Genomic DNA, 20004 nt, shown 5'->3' on the forward strand with positions numbered 1-20004 from the left:
AGGGAAGAGTATAATTTGGGCAACGTTGGTGGGGAATTGGACTGCCAGGTTAAACTGCGGATAGAGAAACATAGAAAATAGGTGCAGGAGAAGGCCGTTTGACCCTTCGAGTCTACACCACCATTCAATATGATCATGGTTGATCATGCACTTTCAGTATCCCACTCCCACTTTCTCTCCATACCCCTTTAGCTACAAGGGCCACATCCAGCTCCCTCTTGAACATATCTAACCAACTGGCCCCAACAGCTTTCTGTGAGAGAGAATTCCACAGGATCACAACTCTCTGAGTGAAAAAGTTCTTCCTCATCTCATAAGTGCTTACCCTTTATTCTTAGACTGTGACCCCTAGTTCTGCGCTTCTCCAACAGCAGGAACATTCTTCCCCCATTTTGCCTGTCCAGTCCCATCAGGATGTTTTTATGTTTCTATGAGATCTCCTCTCTTTTCCAAATTCCAGTGAGTGCAAGCCCAGTCGATCCAGCCTCTCTTCATATGTCAGTCCTGCCATTCAGGAATCAGCCTGGTGAACCTTTGCTGGACTCCCTCAAAAGCAAGAATGTCTTAAAAGCTTAATTTATTAGTCACAAGGAAGGCTTACATTAACACTGCAATGAAGTTACTGTGAAGTTCCCCGAGTCGCCATAGCCCGGTGCCTGTTCAGGTCAATGCACCAAACCAGCACGTCTTTCAGAATGTGGGAGGAAACCCATGCAGACACGGGGAGAACATGCAAACTCCACACAGACAGTAACTCAAGTCAGGAATCGAACCCGGGTCTCTGGTGCTGTGAAGCAATAGTGCTAACCACTGTGCCACCGTGCCATCCTTCCTAGGAGACCAAACTAGGACTAGGAGACCAAAACTGCACACAATACTCAAAAGTATGGCCTCACCAAGGCCTTGTATAAGAGCGCTGGGATGAACTTGGATCATGGGGAGTCGATGTAAGGCGCCGTTACTCTGTGAGCTCTGTCTTTTATGAACTGGAGCAATTGAATGTGCTTTCTATCAATCACAGTACAGGCTCATGCTTGCAAAGAAGACACTTAGCAAAAGTACCAGGGAACTCTGGAGCTACAGAATGTCCCCTGCAAAGAGACAGTGCCTACAGGAAATTGGTATTGGAGGAATGGGATGGTGTGGAGGTGATGGCAAGGAGATGGAGGAAAAATATCCACTTTGATAATCTATAGTCGTTTATACCGGTGGGATTTTCCCATCCTGCTGCAGGGAATAGAGATTTGGCTGGACGCTAAATTCTCCGACGTTGCTGCAGTGGCATGAACGGCCAGTAAGATCGCGCCCTTGATTTATCTGTAAAATTGATAAATGCTAGATCGTAGAGTCCCCTATAGTTCAGAAGAAGCCATTCGGCCCATCGAGTCTGCACTGACTCTCTGACATCTTACCCAGGCTCTCTCCCCCACCGTATCCCTGTAACCCCACACATTTACCATGGCTAACCCATCTAACCTACACATCTTGCGACACAAAGGGGCAATTTAGCATGGCCAATCCACCTAGACATACTTGATGCTAGACATTCTTTCACATTTTCAGTGCACTTCAATAAATTCTGACCGTGGGCATTTATAGAGGAGCTGTCAGTCAACAAACCCTCTCAACAATTAGTATCAGAATATGTCTACTTGCATTAGTGAGGATTGTTTAAGCTTATTTATTCATGTCATAAGTAGGCTGACATTAACACTGCAATGCAGATACTGTGAAAATCCCCCCGTTGCCACACTCCGGCGCCTGTTCGGTTACACGGAGGTAGAATTTAGCATGGCCAATACACCTAACCAGCATTCCTTTCGGACTGTGGGAGCACCCCAAGGAAACCCACGCAGACACGGGGAGAATGTGCAGACTCCGCACAGACAGTGACCCAAGCCAGGAATCGAACCCGGGTCCCAGGGGCTGTGAGGCAGCAGTGCTAACCACAGATCACAGATTGTGCCTATTTAAGTTTAAGTTTATTTATTAGTGTCACAAGCAGGCTTACATTAACACTGCAATGAAGTTACTGTGAAAATCCCCGAGTCGCCACACTCCAGCACCCGTTTGGGTAGACATTTACAGCATTTGACCCAAGGATGTATCTTTTTACATCAATCAAATCTTAAAGGGACACATGGAATTAGCAATTACACACGGTGCCATTTCAACAGCAGAACCTTAGACTGTGCATTATAAGGGAGAATGCCCCAGTCCTTATTAAGAAGGTCCTCCAAGCCTCACCAGAAATCCTGGGGTATCAGCTTCAATTAAAAAAAACACAATTTCAACAATGGAAAGTTGGACTTGAAGTTTTTCTGTTTTTTTTATTACAAAAATGAAATAGCTACAACCATTGTGCATTTATTGTCTATTTATTAAACATATACATTAACCTGTACAAAACCAATGGTTTTAATAAATTAGAAATAAAAGTTGAGTGGTTCTACACTGAACATTGACACAATAGGAGAAATCTTTTCTTTTAATATATACATCATTCATTTCTTGTGCATTTTTAATCTTTAAGTCACATTTGCGTTCAATGTTTGTCTCACATTTATATAAATGAATTAATTTACAATTGGTCCCAGATAATTACACAGTATATATAAATATATATATTTACATGTGGTCTTAATGTGGTATGTGTGCCGATACAGAATAGCTCTTCCCTTCCCAATGGCTCAATAGCTAATTAACCTAGATTTGATTCCCGCTCTCTTCCGGGTTAGCTAGTCTCAGCTGAGGATGATGGGGAATGGGGAGGAGGGGGTTATGGGATGGGCGAATAATATTAGCCAGGTTTCCCACTCACGGTTGCCACGCAGGATGCTCTGCCATAATGGGCTTTGGGTGGGTGGGGGGGACAATAACACTGAGACTGGCAATGATGCCCATCGTAATTATAAGTAACCAGATTTCCACTCGGATTTCCAGCCTTTCTCCTGCAGAATGGACATTTGGCTAAGCCACTGGAGGATGGGACTGCACCCCGCTGAGGGGGCAGGATGAGAAGGGATGGGGAGGTGGCTGGAAAAGGGGGTGACGGTGAGGTAGCGGTTAAGGGCGTGAGAGATCGGAGAAATAAATCAGAACGATAAAGGGGAAAGCAAAAGGAGAGTGTTGCCAGGTTTAAGATCCAACAGAGAAAAATATAATTTTTTGAGCATGGCTATTTTTTTTTCTGGACATTTAAGTTGTTCAATCAAAAGCAAAAACAATCAAAACGCTTAGCTATGATACTGGCCCACGCACAACATCACAACCCCAATAATGTTGCTTCCTCTCCTTAGAGAGGGCTCAGCTTACTGCAAAAAACATTCTTGTTGCCTAAAAATGCAATGTAATTTTTTTTTAGAATTTTACTTTTTTAAAAAGCACGTTCTTGAAGTTGAAACAATCTTGGAATCACAATTAAAAAAAGAAACCATAGAATCCACACAGTGCAGATGGTGGCCATTCAGCCCATCGAGCCTGCACTGACAACAATCCCACCCAGACCCTATCCCCGTAACTCCATGAATTTACCCTGCTAATCCCCCTGACACTAAGGAGCAAGTTACCGTGGTCAATCAATCTAACCTGCATGCACATCTTTGTAGTGAGGGAGCACCCGGAGGAAACCCACGCAGACACGGGGAGAATGTGCAAACTCCGCACAGGCAGTGACCTGAGGTTGGAATTGGACCCGGGTCCCTGGTGCTGTGAGGCAGCAGTGCTAACCACTATGCCACCGTGACCCCCAAATTTGACCTCCACCTCCTGGCAGCCATTTAAATGGTTCAAATGAAATCCAACTGTCACCAGTTTCTAAGCATCGATTTCTCCCTCTGTATGTAAAATAAAGTTTATTTATTAGTCACAAGTAGGCTTACATTAACACTGCAATGAAGTTACTGTGAAAATCCCCGAGTCGCCACACTTCAGCGCCTGTTCGGGTACACTGAAGGAGAATTTAGCAATGGCCAATCCACCTAACCAGCACATCTTTTGGACTGTGGGAGGAAACCGGAGCATCTGAAGGAAACCCATGCAGACAACGTGCAAAGTCCACACAAAGAGTGACCCAAGCTGGGAATCGAACTAGGGTCGCTGGCGCTGTGAGGCAGCCGTAGTAACCACTGTGCCACATCTTCGCAATCCTAAGGGACGTGGATGGGCTCCTGCAGGCTGCAGAAAACTGCAAGACATCTTTGGGTCTGGGAAATTCAGCAGTGATTGATGATAAATGCGCTTCAGTTAAGAATTTTTATTTCCCTGCAATACCCATTTGTGTCAAATGTTAACCAACAAAACATGCCTCTCAATATAAACACTTGATACACCTCAGAATATTGCAGATAGCTAGCTCCCTGTGTGGGAAAGGCCAATTTTACAAAGGAAAACCCCTCCCCAACAGGATTATAACACTTTTCCAATCTCTCCGAGGTCAATATTGCTTTCTGGATAACTTTCTAGACCCGAAAGATCTGAAAAGGGTGTTCCCCCCCCCCCCCTCCACTTCCTGCTGCTCCCCGCCCCCCCACCTCACCCCCGCTCCATGGAGGGAGGAGGTAGTGACCAGTCTCAGGGCTGGATGCAGAGTTGATTTGCAGCACAGATGACACATCGAATGACATGTTGTGAGGCCCGGGCGTTACCCGACGCTGCCGCGGAAGACAGTCAGTTGGTGTAGAAGCTGCAGTACCCGGTGTCGCTCCCGTTTTCCTTCTCGTACTTCTCGCCGTTCTGATTGGGGGGCGAGTTCTCGGTGCTCGAGGTGTAAGGAGACACTTTCCTCCGTTTACAATCAATCTCGTACAAGCCCGAGTCGGACGAGTCTGCCGACTTTACGGAGTGAGGCTCGAGCCAGGATGAGTCCTCCGTCTCCTTGCTCTTTTCCTCCAAGTTGATCAGGGTTGGCCTGGCATCGGCAACCGGCCTGTACCAGGTCAGTGCAGAGCCGGCTTTGCTATGGTGATACTGAGAAGTCCCCCTCGCACCCCAGGCGTTCCCTGAACTGAACGGATGTTCCTGGTAGTAGCCCAGGGCGTGGGGGGTGGCTTGAAGAGGTGGAAAGCCTTTCATGCTGTAAGTCATAAACGCATTCCCTGTGTACTCTGGATCGTAGGAGCCGAAATCCAGCCGATTGGTGCTGGCCTGCTGCACCGGCGGCATGAACCATCGGTGAGGGTTTGTGATGTCATCCCTGTGCTTGGATGCGTGAGACACAGTCCGATCCCCATTGTAGTACCTACCCTGTGGCAGGGCATTCATGTACTGATCGTGTAGGAAAGGCTGGTACCGTGTCCCCGGAACCAACTGCTGGCAGTTTTGCTGGTCTGGTGGAGAGGGAGTTAGCCGGTCTCCTTCGGAATTGCCGTACATTCTGAAAGAAATGAAATAGAGGTTCACATAGGAACATAAAAATAGGAGGAAACCATTTAGCCCCCCCCGAGCAGTTCTGCTATCCAGTGAGATCATGGCTGATCTATAACCTGAATCAATATAGAAGAGTCACAGAGTGATAGAACCCCTACAGTGCAGAAGGAGGCCATTCAGCCCATCAAGTCTACACCAACCACAATCCCACCCATGCCCTATTGCCATAACCACATATATTTACCCTACTAATCCTCTGACACTAAAGGGCAATTTAGCATGGCCAATTAACCTAACTCGCACATCTTTGGACTGTGGGAGGAAACCGGAGCATCAGAGGAAACTCACACCTTTGACCCATATCCCTTAATACCTTTGGATAACAAAAAGTTATATTGGTCTCAGATTTACAAATAATAATTGATCTAGTATTAAATTAAAAAGTTAATTACTACAAGTAGGCTTACATTAACACTGCAATGAAGTTACTGTGAAAATCCCCTAGTGGCCACACTCCTGGTGCCCATTCGGGCACACTTAGGGAGAATTTAGCATGACCAATGCACCTAACCAGCACATCTTTCAGACTGTGGGAGGAAACCCACGTAGACACAGTGAGATCATGCAGTATCAACACAGTCAGTGACCAAAGCTAGGAATCGAACCCGGGTCCCTGGTGCCGTCAGGTAGCAGTGCTAACAACTGTGTTACCGTGCTGCCCCATTTCTGATTTCAGAAGTGTATTCTGAACCTTTACCATTTTTTTATGCAGATCTGTCTCCTTACGCTGTTCTAGCTCTAATTTTTGGACTATGCCCCTCCTCTTAAACTTCCCAACCAATAGAAATATTTCCTCTTTATCCAGACTATCTGTTCCTCTTAATATCTTGGAAAGCTTCAATCAAGTCACTCACTCGTTGCAGCTTTGGTTAGGCTGCACTTAGGAGTATTATGTTCAATTCTGGTCGCCACATTACAGGAAGGATGTGGAGGCTTTGGAGAGGGTGCAGAGGAGGTTTACCAGGATGCTGCCTGGATTGGAGGGTATGAGCTATAAGGAGAGGCTGGACAAACTAGGGCTGTTTTCTCTGGAGTTGAGGGGAGACCTGGTGGAAGTTTATAAAATTATGAGAGGCATAGATAGGGCTGACAGTCAGAATCTTTTTCCCAGGGTTGAAATGTCTTATACGAGGGGGCATGCATTTAAAGGTGAAGAGGGGGAAAGTTCAAAGGAGATGTGAAGGACAAGTGTTTTTACACAGAGAGTGGTACGCGCTGCCTGGGGTGGTGGTGCAAGCAGATACGATAGAGGTGTTTAAGGGGCTTTTAGATAAGCTCATGAATATGCAAGGAATAGAGGGATATGGACCAAGGGCAGGCAGAAGGGATATGTTTAATTTGGCGTCATGTTCAGCACACCGTGGGCCGAAGGGCCTGATCCTGTGCCAAACTGTTCCATGTTATATGTCTATTCACCTGCTAATAGCAAGGAATACAAGCCTAGCCAGTGTAATCTTTGTGTAACCTAACCCTTGGAGTAGAGATGTCATCCTCCTAATTTTACATCACACTCCCGCCAAAGCAAACATATCCTTCCTAAGAAGTGGCGCCGAGAACTGCTCACAGTACGGATCAGATTTCTGAAGGTATAAGTGTACACACGCTGTCCACTAAGTGAATGATCAGATAACTGGATGATTCGGCATTACAGACTGAAAATAAATTGGTGAATCATACCCAAAGAAATGACCACAGAATTCTAACTAATTTGCGAGTATAAGTAGGAATTTTCGAGAATAATTCTGGACACTCCTACTTTGAGAGGGAGTAGGATGATCCAGAATTACTGTGAGGGGGACAATCCAGGTTCCATTGCAACCAGCTTGGCTTCTAGATGGTGAACCCAATGATGGGAAAGCAGAATGGAGTGAGCCTGTACTTCACATTAACATGCTCGTAACTAAATCAAGAAGTCCCCCACAGTACAACCAGTCTCACTCATTGTTGGAATGCTAGATCTATCATTGGGACCTTTTTTCCACATAACTCAGCAAGACAATACACCAGTGGATACACTGGTCCTCACCGTGCAAGCAGCAGAAAAGTTTACACCAGGGAGTTATGTTGGTTTAGCTCTGCGCACACTTGGCATCCCCGAGCGCAGGGCTGTTGCCAACCTCACTGAGATGATGTGCCCCTCAATTTTTTAAAAATTCATTCATGAGACATGGGCGTCTCTGGCTGGCCAGCATTTATTGCCCATCCCTAGTTGCTGGTGAGCTGCCTTCTTGAATCGCTGCAGTCCATGTTCTGTGGGTTGACCCACAATGCTATTAGGGAGGGAATTCCAGGATTTTGACCCAGCGATTGCGAAGGAACAGCGACATTTTTCCAAGTCAGTTTGGTGAGTGGCTTGGAGGGGAACTTGTAGGTGGTGGTGTCCCCATGTATCTGCTGCCCTTGCCTTTTGAGATGAAAATAGTCGTGGGTTTGGAAGGTGCTGTCTAAGGATCTTTGGTAAATTGCTGCAATGCATCTTGTAAACAGTACACACTGCTGCTACTGAACATCGGTGGTGGAGGAAGTAGATGTTTGTGGATGTGGTGCCAATCAAGCTGGCTGCTTTGTCCTGGGTGGTGTCAAGCTTCTTCGAGTGTTGTTGGAGCTGCACCCATCCAGGCAAGTGGGGAATATTCCATCACACTCCTGACTTGTGCCTTGTATGTGGTGGGGAGTCAGGAGGTGAGTTACTCGCCGCAGTATTCCCAGCCTTTGACCTGTTCTTATAGCCACTGTGTTAATTCGGGGTCAGGGTACATTCAGAATGGGCACAATGGGATGAAGAATTGAGAAATTGCTCTGGACCGGTTTATCTTGCGGGCTTTCATTAAAACGGTGCCTCCTGTCTAAAAACAGTGGGCAGATATCCAATGCCATGGGAGAACCCATGGGAGTGGCACTCAGCGTAATGTTGTTGGAGGAGGGGGGGGGGATTTGAGGGGCAATATGTGTGCTGTAAGGGAGAGGCAAAGCTGAGTTGGGACCCTGTGTTACCTGGGGGAAGCATTCCTGCTTCTCCTAGCCGATAAGGAAGCAAAATAAAGTACGTTTCTTTGGGACATCTTATCCACTGGGCTTGACCGGGCAGGAAACTCACCTTGTTTTGTCCCTTCAGCACGGCAAGTTAAAATTGCACCAGTGAGACACCCGTTACACATGTGAAAATGGACCAACTTTGGATGCAGTCAAAACAATTAAGGCTGGAAGTTGAGTGTTTTATTATTTATTTATTAGTCACAAGTAGGCTTACATTCACAAAGCAATGAAGTTACTGTGAAAATTCCCTAGTCACCAAATTCCAGCGCCTGTTCAGGTACAGGGGAGAATTTCACATGGCCAATTCACCTACCCAGCACATCTTTGGACTGTGGGAGGAAACCGGAGCAACCCCACACAGACACAGGGAGAACGTGCAAACTCCACACAGACAGTGACCCAAGCCGGGAATCGAACCTGGGTCCCTCATGCTGTGAGGCAGTAGTGTGCCCTAGTCAACGTTTCGAGTCTAGATGATCCTTCATCAGAGCTCTGACAAAGGGTCATCCAGATTTGAAACGTTGGCTCTATTCTCTCCCCACAGAAGCTGTCAGGCCTGCTCAGATTTTCCAGCATTTTCTGCTTTTGTTTCAGATTCCAGCATCTGTAGTATTTTGCTTTTATATAAGACTGGAAGTTCTTGACCTCTGCAGAGTGGGCTAGTAACCAGTGATATTTTAACCCCTGTTTGTGCCAGGGGTTAGAACTATTCCCTTCAATTCCACACAGTTAAATTGTTAAAAAAAATGGAGTTAATTAGCAGCCGATGTCGATCTTGCAGAATAAACATACTTACGAATCAAAGTTGTCCCTGAAGCCTTTTGCAAAAGGGTTGTGGTCTATTTTAAGTTGTGTGATCTGAAAGAAAATATTCCACAACAGTTAAGCACGGACACATTTTCCTACACACCTCCAAACACTGCCTCCCTCCAGCAGTTTTATTGGTTGATTTTCTTTTTCGGAAAAAGCCACCTCAATGTTTTCAGTGGAAAAGATTTTTAAAATCTCTTGAGTTTCCACTCCTCCAGTTAAGGTAGGATTTCAGCGTCTCTTTAACCCATTCAGACACAATTTGGCCTTATTCTCACAGGAGTTAAGTTTATTTATTAGTGTCACAAGTAGGCTTATATTAACACTGCAATGAAGTTACTGTGAAAATCCCCTAGTCGCCACACTCCAGCGCTTGTTCGGGTACACGGAGGGAGAATTTAGCATGGCCAATGCACCTAACCAGCACAACTTTCAGACTGTGGGAGGAAACTGGAGCACCCGGAGGAAACCCACGCAGAGACAGAGAATGTGCAGACTCTGCACAGTGACCCAAGCTGGGAATTGAACCCGGGTCCCTGGCGCTGTGAGGCAGCAGCGCTAACCACTGTGCTGCCCCAGCAGTTCATCACCACAAACGCTCAATGATTTAACATCTCAGGTAAACTAAGGGTTTCCTTGCTCATTTTCACTGCTAATAATTGCTGGTCTCAGGGTTACAGGAGAGATCCATGAACAAGCTTTCATCAAATATATCATGGGCGGAATTCTCCCATCTGGGTCTAAGGCAGGGACGTGGGGGTTTTCCCACAGCAGGTGCCGACAGGAAACCTCGCCATATCTTCCACCCCCCCCCCCCCCCCCCCCCCCCCCATGCCCCCCACCCCCCCGTGTAATTAATTATGGGGTTTTTTGCCATCTTCTGTGGAGGGGTGGACTTGATGGTGCACATCCCACTCTGATATTTGAGTGGCATATTTAAAAGTTGCCTAACATCACTGACCCATCGTTGAAGAAAACATATGGATCTCCCGGAACACTCCTGAGGCTGGAGGATGGATCTCCTCAGAGATGCTGAAGCTGGAAGATCCACCTGGTAGATGCTCCCCCCCCACCCACTGTTGTTCTTCTTCTATGTCCCAGGGTCGCATGTGGCCCCCATCTCGAACTCCAGAGGGCGCCCCACCAGACCTTCTTCAGGTCAGACCTGTATTCTGCACGCCACATTGCTCTGGACCAGTGTGTTTTCCTGCTGATGTCATGGAAAATCAGGCACAGAGGGAGGGGAATGGTTCCAACCTGATGAGGGGCATGGTGGCACAGTGGTTAACACTGCTGCCTCACAGCGCCAGGGACCCAGGTTCAATTCCCCACTTGGGTCACTGTCTGTGTGGAGTCTGCATGTTCTCCCCGTGTCTGCATGGGTTTCCTCCGGATGCTCTGGTTTCCCCCCACAGTCCAAAGATGTGCAGGTTAAATGGATTAACCATGGGAAATGTGTGGCTTATGGGAATAGGGCGGAGGAGGGGGACTGGATATGAAATGAAGAGTTTGAAAAGACCATGAGATCTGTCCAGGAACCCCTTCAGCACTAGATGGTGTAACCACGTGCACACCCTCACCAATAACCAGCCCTGTCGATTCCTGCTTCTCCCTCAGGTAACAATCAAGCTTCAGGAAACCAGGAGCTATTGACCACTCCTTATATATCCCAATTCCTTAGTTATTAGGGAGATACATCACATACCAATTATTACAGATGCACCATAGAAAGCATCCTTTCCAGATGTATCACAGTTTGATATGGCTCCTGCTCTGTCTAAGACCACAAGGAACTACAAAGGGCTGTGAAGGTAGCCCAATCCACCATGCAAACCAGCTGTGAATGTAGCCCAATCCATCATGCAAACCAGCCTCCCATCCATTGACTCTGTCTACACTTCCTGCTGCCTCGGAAAAGCAGCCAGCATAATTAAGGACCCCACGTACCCTGGACATTCTCTCTTCCACCTCCTTCCGCAGGGAAAATGGTACAAAAGTCTGAGATCACGTACCAACCGACTCAAGAACAGCTTCTTCCCTGCTGCCATCAGACTTTTGGATGGACCTACCTTATATTAAGTTGATCTTTCTCTACACCCTAGCTATGACTGTAACACTACATTCTGCATCCTCTCCTTTCCTTCTCATTTATGTAATCTATGAACAGTATGTTTTGTCTGTACGGCTTGCAAGCAACAATACTTTTCAAACATGTGACAATAATAAATCAAATCAAATCCACTCTCTCGCTCTCAAGTAATGCTGGCTGACAAAATGTATGAAACTTTTATTGATGTCAACTCACATCTGCATTCTGATAGGCAGTAACAGCGATGAATTGGGTTTCAGGGAATATGAAGGCTTGCGTTTTTGTCGTGAGGTATGGGTCTTCAGTGCCGTCCTCCTTCACTTCCACAATGTTGAGCCGCGGCTGGTACTTGTGTAGGGATTGCAATACAATCATCTGCAATTGAAATCACAGGAGGCAGTGAGAATACAGAAAGCCATTGCAATGACACCTAGTCATATGAAACACCACGTTAGCATGTTCCTGGCAAGACTCAAATGCCCTGCTGATTCTCACCAGATTCATGTGTGGTCAGGTTGGCGCGATACCAGGGTATGCCTGGTGCCAGTGGAAACATGCCTAAAGACCTGATGAAGAACCTTTGCTCCGAAAGCTGTTTCCAAATAAACCTGTTGGACTTTAACTTGGTGTTGTGAGACTTCTTACTGTGCCCACCCCAGTGGCATCTCCGCATCATGCCCAAAGAAGCATGGCAAGTCAGTGAAGCAATTGCTTCATGTGCCATTCTCTGGTCACCTCACATCTGTACAAAAGCTGACCTTGGCCCTCGTCTGGTGAGCTGTGGGTGCCAATTGGTGGAAGGGCTGACAATTTTGGCTGATGTAACATTGAGGCAGCCCACAGGTACAATCTGGCAGGAGGGTCTGGGGCGGGTTAGGGTTGGGGGGGTGTTGAAGGAGAACATCTAAATTATTTCCTGCTTCCCGAAGTGCTTGGTCTCATCTTGTGATCGAAAACCTGGTGATACAATCCTTACTTTCCCCTCTGAAATGTGTCTTACCACTATGAGACCTGACACTTTAGCTAAACCATTGAACAAAACCTTTTATTAACATCTCTCAGGGGCAGTTCTCCACCTTTATGCCTGTCAAAGATTCTCTGAGGCCTCCGGTGTTGGCCAAATGTCCATCCCTAATTCTGGGTATAGTGAAAAGATAGGGGGCTGGATTGCAGTGCGCTGTGGGGTCAGGACCCAATGTGGACAGGAACTAAAGATCCTGGAAATCATCTTGGGATCTCAATGTCAAAGGAACAGAAAGGTGGAGGGGGTGGGGTGGGTGCGGGGAACTGGGGAGCCAGAAATGTAGCCATTGGCAATTAATAGCCCCTTAAACCATGACACTGGTATTCATAGCAATACCCAGTTTTCGTATTATCTTTGTAATATTTTTAAATACTTTTCCAGTGAGCCTGAACAGTCTTCAGCCTGATGGTATAAAAGTGTCATGGGGCCGTGGTACTTCGCTTTACATTTGTTTTGATATCAACTCCAGTGGGTTCAATGTGAACCAGCGTGAATGCTGTTCCTTCCTTTCTTGTCCATGGCTGCTGTCCATTGCATTCCACCTTGAGGAGCTGACTGCTGTAATTGAGGAGCCAGTGGCAGCCCCCAAGACACTTGGTCCGGGTCTCTGCCAGATATTCGGGCCTGTTCCAGGACCTGAATCCAGAAATTCAAGTGGGTGCAGGACACTGTAGCCTACATTTGCCAACTGTGATTGAATGTATTTCAGTAAGGCCTTTGACAAGGTCCCTCATGGCATACTGGTGCAGAAGGCGAAGTCGCATGGGATCAGAGGTGAACTGGCATGGTGGATTCAGAACTGGCTTGTTAATAGGTTCTCCTTCAGGAGAACAGTGACCACGACACCACACAACCCTGCCACAGCAACCTCTGCAAGACGTGCCAGATCATCGACATGGATGCCATCATCTCACGTGAGAACACCATCCACCAGGTACACGGTACATACACTTGCAACTCGGCCAACGTTGTCTACCTGATAAGCTGCAGAAAAGGATGTCCCAAGGCATGGTACATTGGGGAGACCATGCAGACACTATGACAATGGATGAATGAACACCGCTCGACAATCACCAGGCAAGAGTATTCTCTTCCTGTTGGGGAACACTTCAGTGGTCACGGGCATTCGGCCTCGGATCTTCAGGTAAGCGTTCTCCAAGGTGGCCTTCACAACACACGACAGCGCAGAGTCACTGAGCAGAGACTGATAGCCAAGTTCCGCACACATGAGGACGGCCTCAACCGGGATCTTGGGTTCATGTCACACTATCTGTAACCCCCATGACTTGCCTGGACTTGCAAAGTCTCACTAACTGTCCTGTCTGGAGACAATACACATCTCTTTAACCTGTGCTTAACGCTCTCTCCACTCACATTGTCTGTACCTTTAAGACTCGCATTCCAATCATTATTTTGTAAATTGAGTTTGTGTCTTTATATGCCCTGTTTGTGAACAGAACTCCCACTCACCTGACGAAGGGGCAGCGCTCCGAAAGCTTGTGGCTTTTGCTACCAAATAAACCTGTTGGACTTTAACCTGGTGTTGTGAGACTTCTTACTCGGTCATAGAATTGGCAAGTCATGTTGCAGCTTTATAGAACCTTAGTTAGGCCACACTTGAAATATAGTGTTCAATTCTGGCAGCCCCACTACCAGAAAGATGTGGAGGCTTTGGAGAGGGTCCAGAAAAGATTGCCAGGATGTTGCCTGGTATGGAGGACATTAGCTATGAGGTGAGGTTGGAGAAAATTAGTTTGTTCTCACTGGAACGACGGAGATTGAGGGGCGACCTGATAGAAGTCTACAAGATTATGAGAGGCATGGACAGAGTGGATAGTCAGAAGCTTTTTCGCAGGATGGAAGAGTCAATTACTAGGAGGTATAGGTTTAAGGTGCAAGGGGCAACATTTAAAGGAGATGTACGAGGCAAGTTTATTGCACAGAGGGTGGTGGGTGCCTGGAACTCGCTGCCGGGAGAGGTCATGGAAGCAGATAAGATAGTGAGTTTTAAGGGGCGTCTGGACAAATACATGAATAGGATGGGAATGGAAGGATATGGTCCCCGGAAGGGTAGGGTGTTTTAGTTCAGTCGGGCAGCATGGTCGGTGCAGACTTGGAGGGCCGAAGGGCTTGTTCCTGTGCTGTAATTCTCTTTGTTCTTTGTATTCCTGGAGGTCTCATCACACGGCTTGGCCCTACACTCCAGCCATGAGTTGGTCGACACATTGACCACTGTGAAGCATTGCCTTCCCAACCCAATCGGAAAATAAAAAGACTTATCCCTCAATTGGAAGATGCTTGACTGTTAGTCAAACAGCCTCTCTTCCCTCCCCCCAACCCCCCCTCCTTCTCCCCCCCACCCTTTTTAAAGTTTTCTGGCAAAGAGAAATGTTCAAAGAAAATAACAAAAAAGTGTTAGATCATAAAAAATAGGAACAGGAATAGGCCTCTCGGCCTCTCAAGCTTGCTCTGCCATTCAGTCGAAACATTCGTTGGTCCAACACATTCACAGAATCATAGAACCCTACAGTACAGGAGGCCATTCGGCCCATTGAGTCTGTACCGACTACAAGCACATCATTCCTCACATCCACTTTCCTTCCCTTTTGCCCATGACCCTGATTCCCTTACTGATCAAAAATCTAGCTATCTCAGCCTTAAATACTCACAAGATGTGAAGATGCCGGCGTTGGACTGGGGTGGGCACAGTCAGAAGTCTCACAACACCAGGTAAAAGTCCAACAGGTTTATTTGGAATCATGAGCTTTTGGAGTGCTGCTCCTTCACCAGGTGAGTGATGAGCATTCACTCACCTGAGGAAGGAGCAGCGTTCTGAAAGCTCATGATTCCAAATAAACCTGTTAACTATACACAAGGCCTTTGCCCCCACAGCTCTCTGCAGCAAGGAGTTCCAAAGATTCACAACCCTCTGAGAGAAGAAATTCCCCCTCATATCAGTCTTAAATTGGCGCCCTTTTATTCTGAGACTATACCCTAGACTTTTCCATGAAGGGAAAAACTCCTCTCAGCATTTACCATGTCAAGCCCCAGAGTTCCACACAGCAGTGTCCTGTAGACTCCAGACCAAACCTCTAGAGAGTTGGCAATAGCCTAATGGTATTATCGGTAGACTATTAATCCAGAAACTCAGCGAATGTTCTGGGGACTTGGGTTCGAATCCCATCACGGCAGCTGGTGGAATTTGAATTCAATAAAAAAATATCTGGAATTAAGAATCGACTGATGACCATGAAACCATTGTTAATTGTCGGAAAAACACATCTGGTTCACTCATGTCCTTTAGGGCAGGAAATCTGCCGTCCTTACCTGGTCTGGCCTACATGTGACTCCAGAGCCACAGCAGTTGGTTGACTCTCAACTATCCTCCAAGGGTAACTAAGGATGGTCAATAAATCCTGGCCAGCCAGTAGGTGGCACCGGGGCACAGTGATTAACATTGCTGCCTCACAGCGCCAGGGACCTGGGTTCAATACCAGCCTCGGGTCACAGTCTGTGTGGAGTTTGCACTTTCTCCCCATGCCTGCGTGGGTTTCCTCTGGGTGCTCCGGTCTCCTCCCACAGTCCAAAGTTAGGTTGGGTTAGGTTGATTGGCCATGCTAAATTGACCCTAACATCAGGGGGGGGATTCGTAGGGTAAGTGAGGGTTACGGGAATAGGGCCTGGGTGGGATTGTGGTTGGTACAGACCCAGATGGGCCAAATGGCCTCCTTCTGTAGAATCATAGAATCCCACAGTGCAGAAGGAGGCCATTTGGACCATTGTGTCTGCACCGACCACAATCCCAACCAGGCCCTATGCCCATCACCCCATGCATTTACCCTAGCTAGTCCCCCTGACACTAAGGGGCAATGTTGCATGACCAATCTAACTAACCCACACATCTTTGGATTGTGGGCGGAAACCGGAGCACCCGGAGGAAACCCACGCAGACACAGGGAGAACATGCAAACTCCACACAGGCAGTGACCCAAGCCGGGAATCGAGCCTGGGTCCCTGACGCTGTGTGCCACCATGTACTGTAGGGATTCTATGATGCCCATGTCCCACAAATGAATTTTTTAAAAAAAGAAAAATAATCGTATTGCAGCCAGAGTGCACCAGGGGATGGGGGCCCCATGTTAAAGAAGATGTATTTGTCGGGGTGGATTTATTTCGGCTCACCTGAGTGACGTTGTTAGACGCTCCTTTATTGTTGGTCAGCTTGAGTTTGCCGAAGGAGATTTCCTGGCGCATCCAGTGTGCCCCTGTGTTGGGCGAGTCCGGGTGGACGTACATTCGGTTGCCTACAATGGAACGATGGTGTTCAGATCACAAAAGGCAAATTTTCAACCTTACTTCGTGAGGAACGAATGACTCACGATAAGACGCGTTGCACTTTAACAGAATTTTAAATGAGTCACGAGGTGTTTCTAAGAAAGAGTGTTAGCACAGTAAAAAGTTAACGAGGACTCATCTGCAATGAGGGTGGGCATGTGGAACCGGTGGTAAACCTTTGCAGCGTGCTGCTGCAATTTTAGTTGCTGGCTGACGAGCAGAAACAAGACGCTGATTAACGCGAGGCTGAACTTGGCTTTCTTAGAGAAGCTGCATAAAAGTGGCCCATTGACCTTTAGGCTGAGTCACTTTATACCCTGCTAAGCCCACGGCTGGCTCCTGCCGTCTGGGTCTTCCACAGCTGGCCGCAAGCTCAAAGTATTTATACAAGAAAGAAAAGACTCCCCGCTCTCCAGGCAGCAAGTTTACTTCCACTTCACAGCTGATGGATGAAGGCCCCGAGGATCAGGAGTCAACTCCGTGCGTGAAAACCGTCAAAAGCTACTCAGCACATAGGAATTAGGAGAAGTAGGCCATTCAGCCCTTGAGTCTGCTCCACCATTCAATCAGATCATGGCTGATCTCTCCCTGGTCTCAAATCCACCTCTCCACCTGTTTAACCTGTTTTTTTTTTAAAAATCAGAAATATATCTATCCCTTTCTTGAAACCATTCAATGATTCAACCACGCTATGGGGCAGCAAGTTCCACAAATTCACCACCCCCTACGAGAAATAGTTCCTCCTCATCTCAGTTTTAAATCTACCGCCTTGTAACCTATGCCTGTGACCTCTTGTTCTCGATTTCCCCCATATGAGAGAACATTTGGTCTACATTTGCTTTATCAATCCCTTTTGGTAGTTTATATACCTCGATGAGATCCCCTCTCACCCTTCTAAACTCCAGCGAATACAAGCCCAAACTGTTTAATCTCTCCTCAAACGTTAGCCCTTTCATCCCCGCAAGACATTGCTAATGTGAGGCTTCTGATGTCTCGCTACTGTTGCAATGTAGAAAACACAGTTTGTGCACAGCAAGATCCCACAGAAAGCAATTTGATCATAGCCAGGTCGCTTTGATGTTCGTTGAGGGATAATTGTTGACCCTGACATCAGGCATAACTCCCTTGCTCTTCTTCAGATAATACTGTTGGATCTTTGACAGTCACCGAGAGGGCAAAGGTGGGCTTGAGTCCACATCTCACCTATAAGACAGCCCTTCTGACCGTGCAACACTCCCCTAATACTGCACAGAGGAGAATCAGCACTCGGTGCTTGGAGTGGGATTTCAATCCATATCCTTCGAATTTAACCAACTTAACCGAAGCTGGCAGTGTGACATCTACCAGATTTGTAGCCCAAGGAAGAACATTCACTAACACAAGCTGCACATTTTGGGTTAAAGACTCGCTGGGGCCAGATGATGAATAAGAGGTGGCTTACACTGGCTCCATAGAACTCCTGATCCCAGTTTTGTTGTATGAAAACACCAAGCAGAACAGGGTGGAGAGGTCTGAGGGCCTCAAACGCCTCCAAATGGATGCCTCAGATGCCATGGCATATGCTGGTCTCCGATTCCCAACATTTATTTGTCTAATTAGCACAGGGAGGCGCTGGCCTAATGGTGGTATCACTTGACTATTAATCCAGAAACTCAGCTAACTGAAATTCAGAATCTGCTGATGTCCATGAAACCATTGATGATTGTCAGAAAACTCATCTGGTTCACTAATGTCCTTTAGGGAAGGAAATCTGCCGTCCTTACCTGGTCTGGCCTAAATGTGACTCCAGAGCCATGTGGTTGACTCTCAACTGTCCTCTGAGGGCGACTGGGGATGGGCAATAAATGCCAGCGACGCCCATGCCGCACAAATGAATTTTTTTTTAAACGAATATGCAGATTTTTTTCCATTTGGGAAATTGAGAACCTGCCCCAATGGCTTCTAGAACCATAGAAAAGTTACAGCACAGAAGGAGGCTTTTCGGCCCATCTTGTTCATGTTAGCCAGGTGCCCTTTCTAATCCCACCTTCCTGCAGCCGGCCCATGGCCCTGTAGCTTACAGCACTTAAGGTGCCGATCCAGCTGTTTTTTAAAAGTTTAAGGTCTCTCCCTTCACCAGTATCTCGATCAGCGAATTCCAGGCACCCACCACCCTCTGTGTAAAAAAGTTCTTCCTCATGCCCCCTTTACACCTGCTGCCACTTCTCTTGAAATCTACGTCCCCGGTTCTAGAATTCTCCACCAAGGGAATTTTTTTTTATCCTGTCCACTCTTATCTCTTCCCCTCAGAATTTTGTTCACCCCTTTCAAGTCACCCCTCAGCTTCCTAAGGCCTTGCCATCAGCAGGCTATGTACTGGGGTCAGTCTGATGTATGAAGGCAGTAAAATCGCAGGAATGTCAACTGAAGCCATCAGGAATCTTGCACAGAAACAGCTGCTGTAACACTAGATTGTTATAATATGAGGATTTGGTTGGAAAATATTACATTGCAATGGCTGCAGAGACAGCGGAGCACTGACGGAAAATTCATGAGTCATGGAAACAGCTTGTCTAAATGTCTGAGGGACCAGAGAACCCCAGTTACACGGCAATAGATTGGGGTGGATCCATTTATTTGCTTCCGAACAGATTAGGTCATTCTGCCTGGTATTAAGAACAACATTAACAAGCGTCTATGTGTTACATAATGTGTTACACACTACCAGAAGGATGTGGAGGCTTTGGAGAGAGTGCAGAAAAGGTTTACCAGGGTGTTGCCTGGTATGGAGGGTATTAGCTATGAGGAGAGGTTGAATAAACTTGGATTGTTCTCCCTGGAAAGACGGAGGCTGAGGGGCGACCTGATAGAAGTTTATAAAATTATGAGAGGTATAGATAGAGTGAACAGTTGGAAGCTTTTTCCCAGGGCAGAAATGACAATTACAAAGGGGGCACAAGTTCAAGATAAGGGGGGAAAGTTTCAGTGGAGATGTGCGGGGAAAGTTTTTCTTACACAGAGGGTGGTGGGGCCTGGAATGCACCACCAAGTGTAGTGGTTGAGGCAGTTACGTTAACCACATTTAAGATTTATTTTGAGAGGCATATGAACAAATGGGGAATAGAGGGATATAAGCAGTTGGTTTAGATAGGCAAACGTGATTGGCGCAGGCTTGGAGGGCCGAAGGGCCTGTTCCTGTGCTGTACTGTTCTTTATTAGAACAGAAACTCTACCAGCCAGGGGCAACTCCTGAATCCCTGGAAACTTAATATTCCTAACTTCTTGGTTTGCTTTCATCTGAATT

At 46.9% G+C, this 20004-nt stretch overlaps 1 protein-coding gene across 1 annotated transcript in view; it reads right to left on the reverse strand.

Moving 5' to 3' along the window:
* Positions 1–4557: 4557 nt before the first annotated feature.
* tbx21 (T-box transcription factor 21) overlaps positions 4558–20004 on the reverse strand; it is a 132794-nt gene continuing 117347 nt past the window's right edge. The window contains exons 4-7 of the mRNA XM_078224122.1: positions 16569–16690; positions 11579–11737; positions 9260–9321; positions 4558–5374 (exon numbers count right to left, since the gene is read on the reverse strand). Coding sequence (XP_078080248.1) covers positions 4669–5374; positions 9260–9321; positions 11579–11737; positions 16569–16690 — 1049 coding nt within the window. The 3' untranslated portion in view covers positions 4558–4668. The remainder of the gene's footprint in view (positions 5375–9259; positions 9322–11578; positions 11738–16568; positions 16691–20004) is intronic.

The sequence above is a fragment of the Mustelus asterias genome, chromosome 11 (assembly GCF_964213995.1).
Source record: "Mustelus asterias chromosome 11, sMusAst1.hap1.1, whole genome shotgun sequence".
Taxonomy (NCBI): Eukaryota; Metazoa; Chordata; class Chondrichthyes; order Carcharhiniformes; family Triakidae; genus Mustelus; species Mustelus asterias.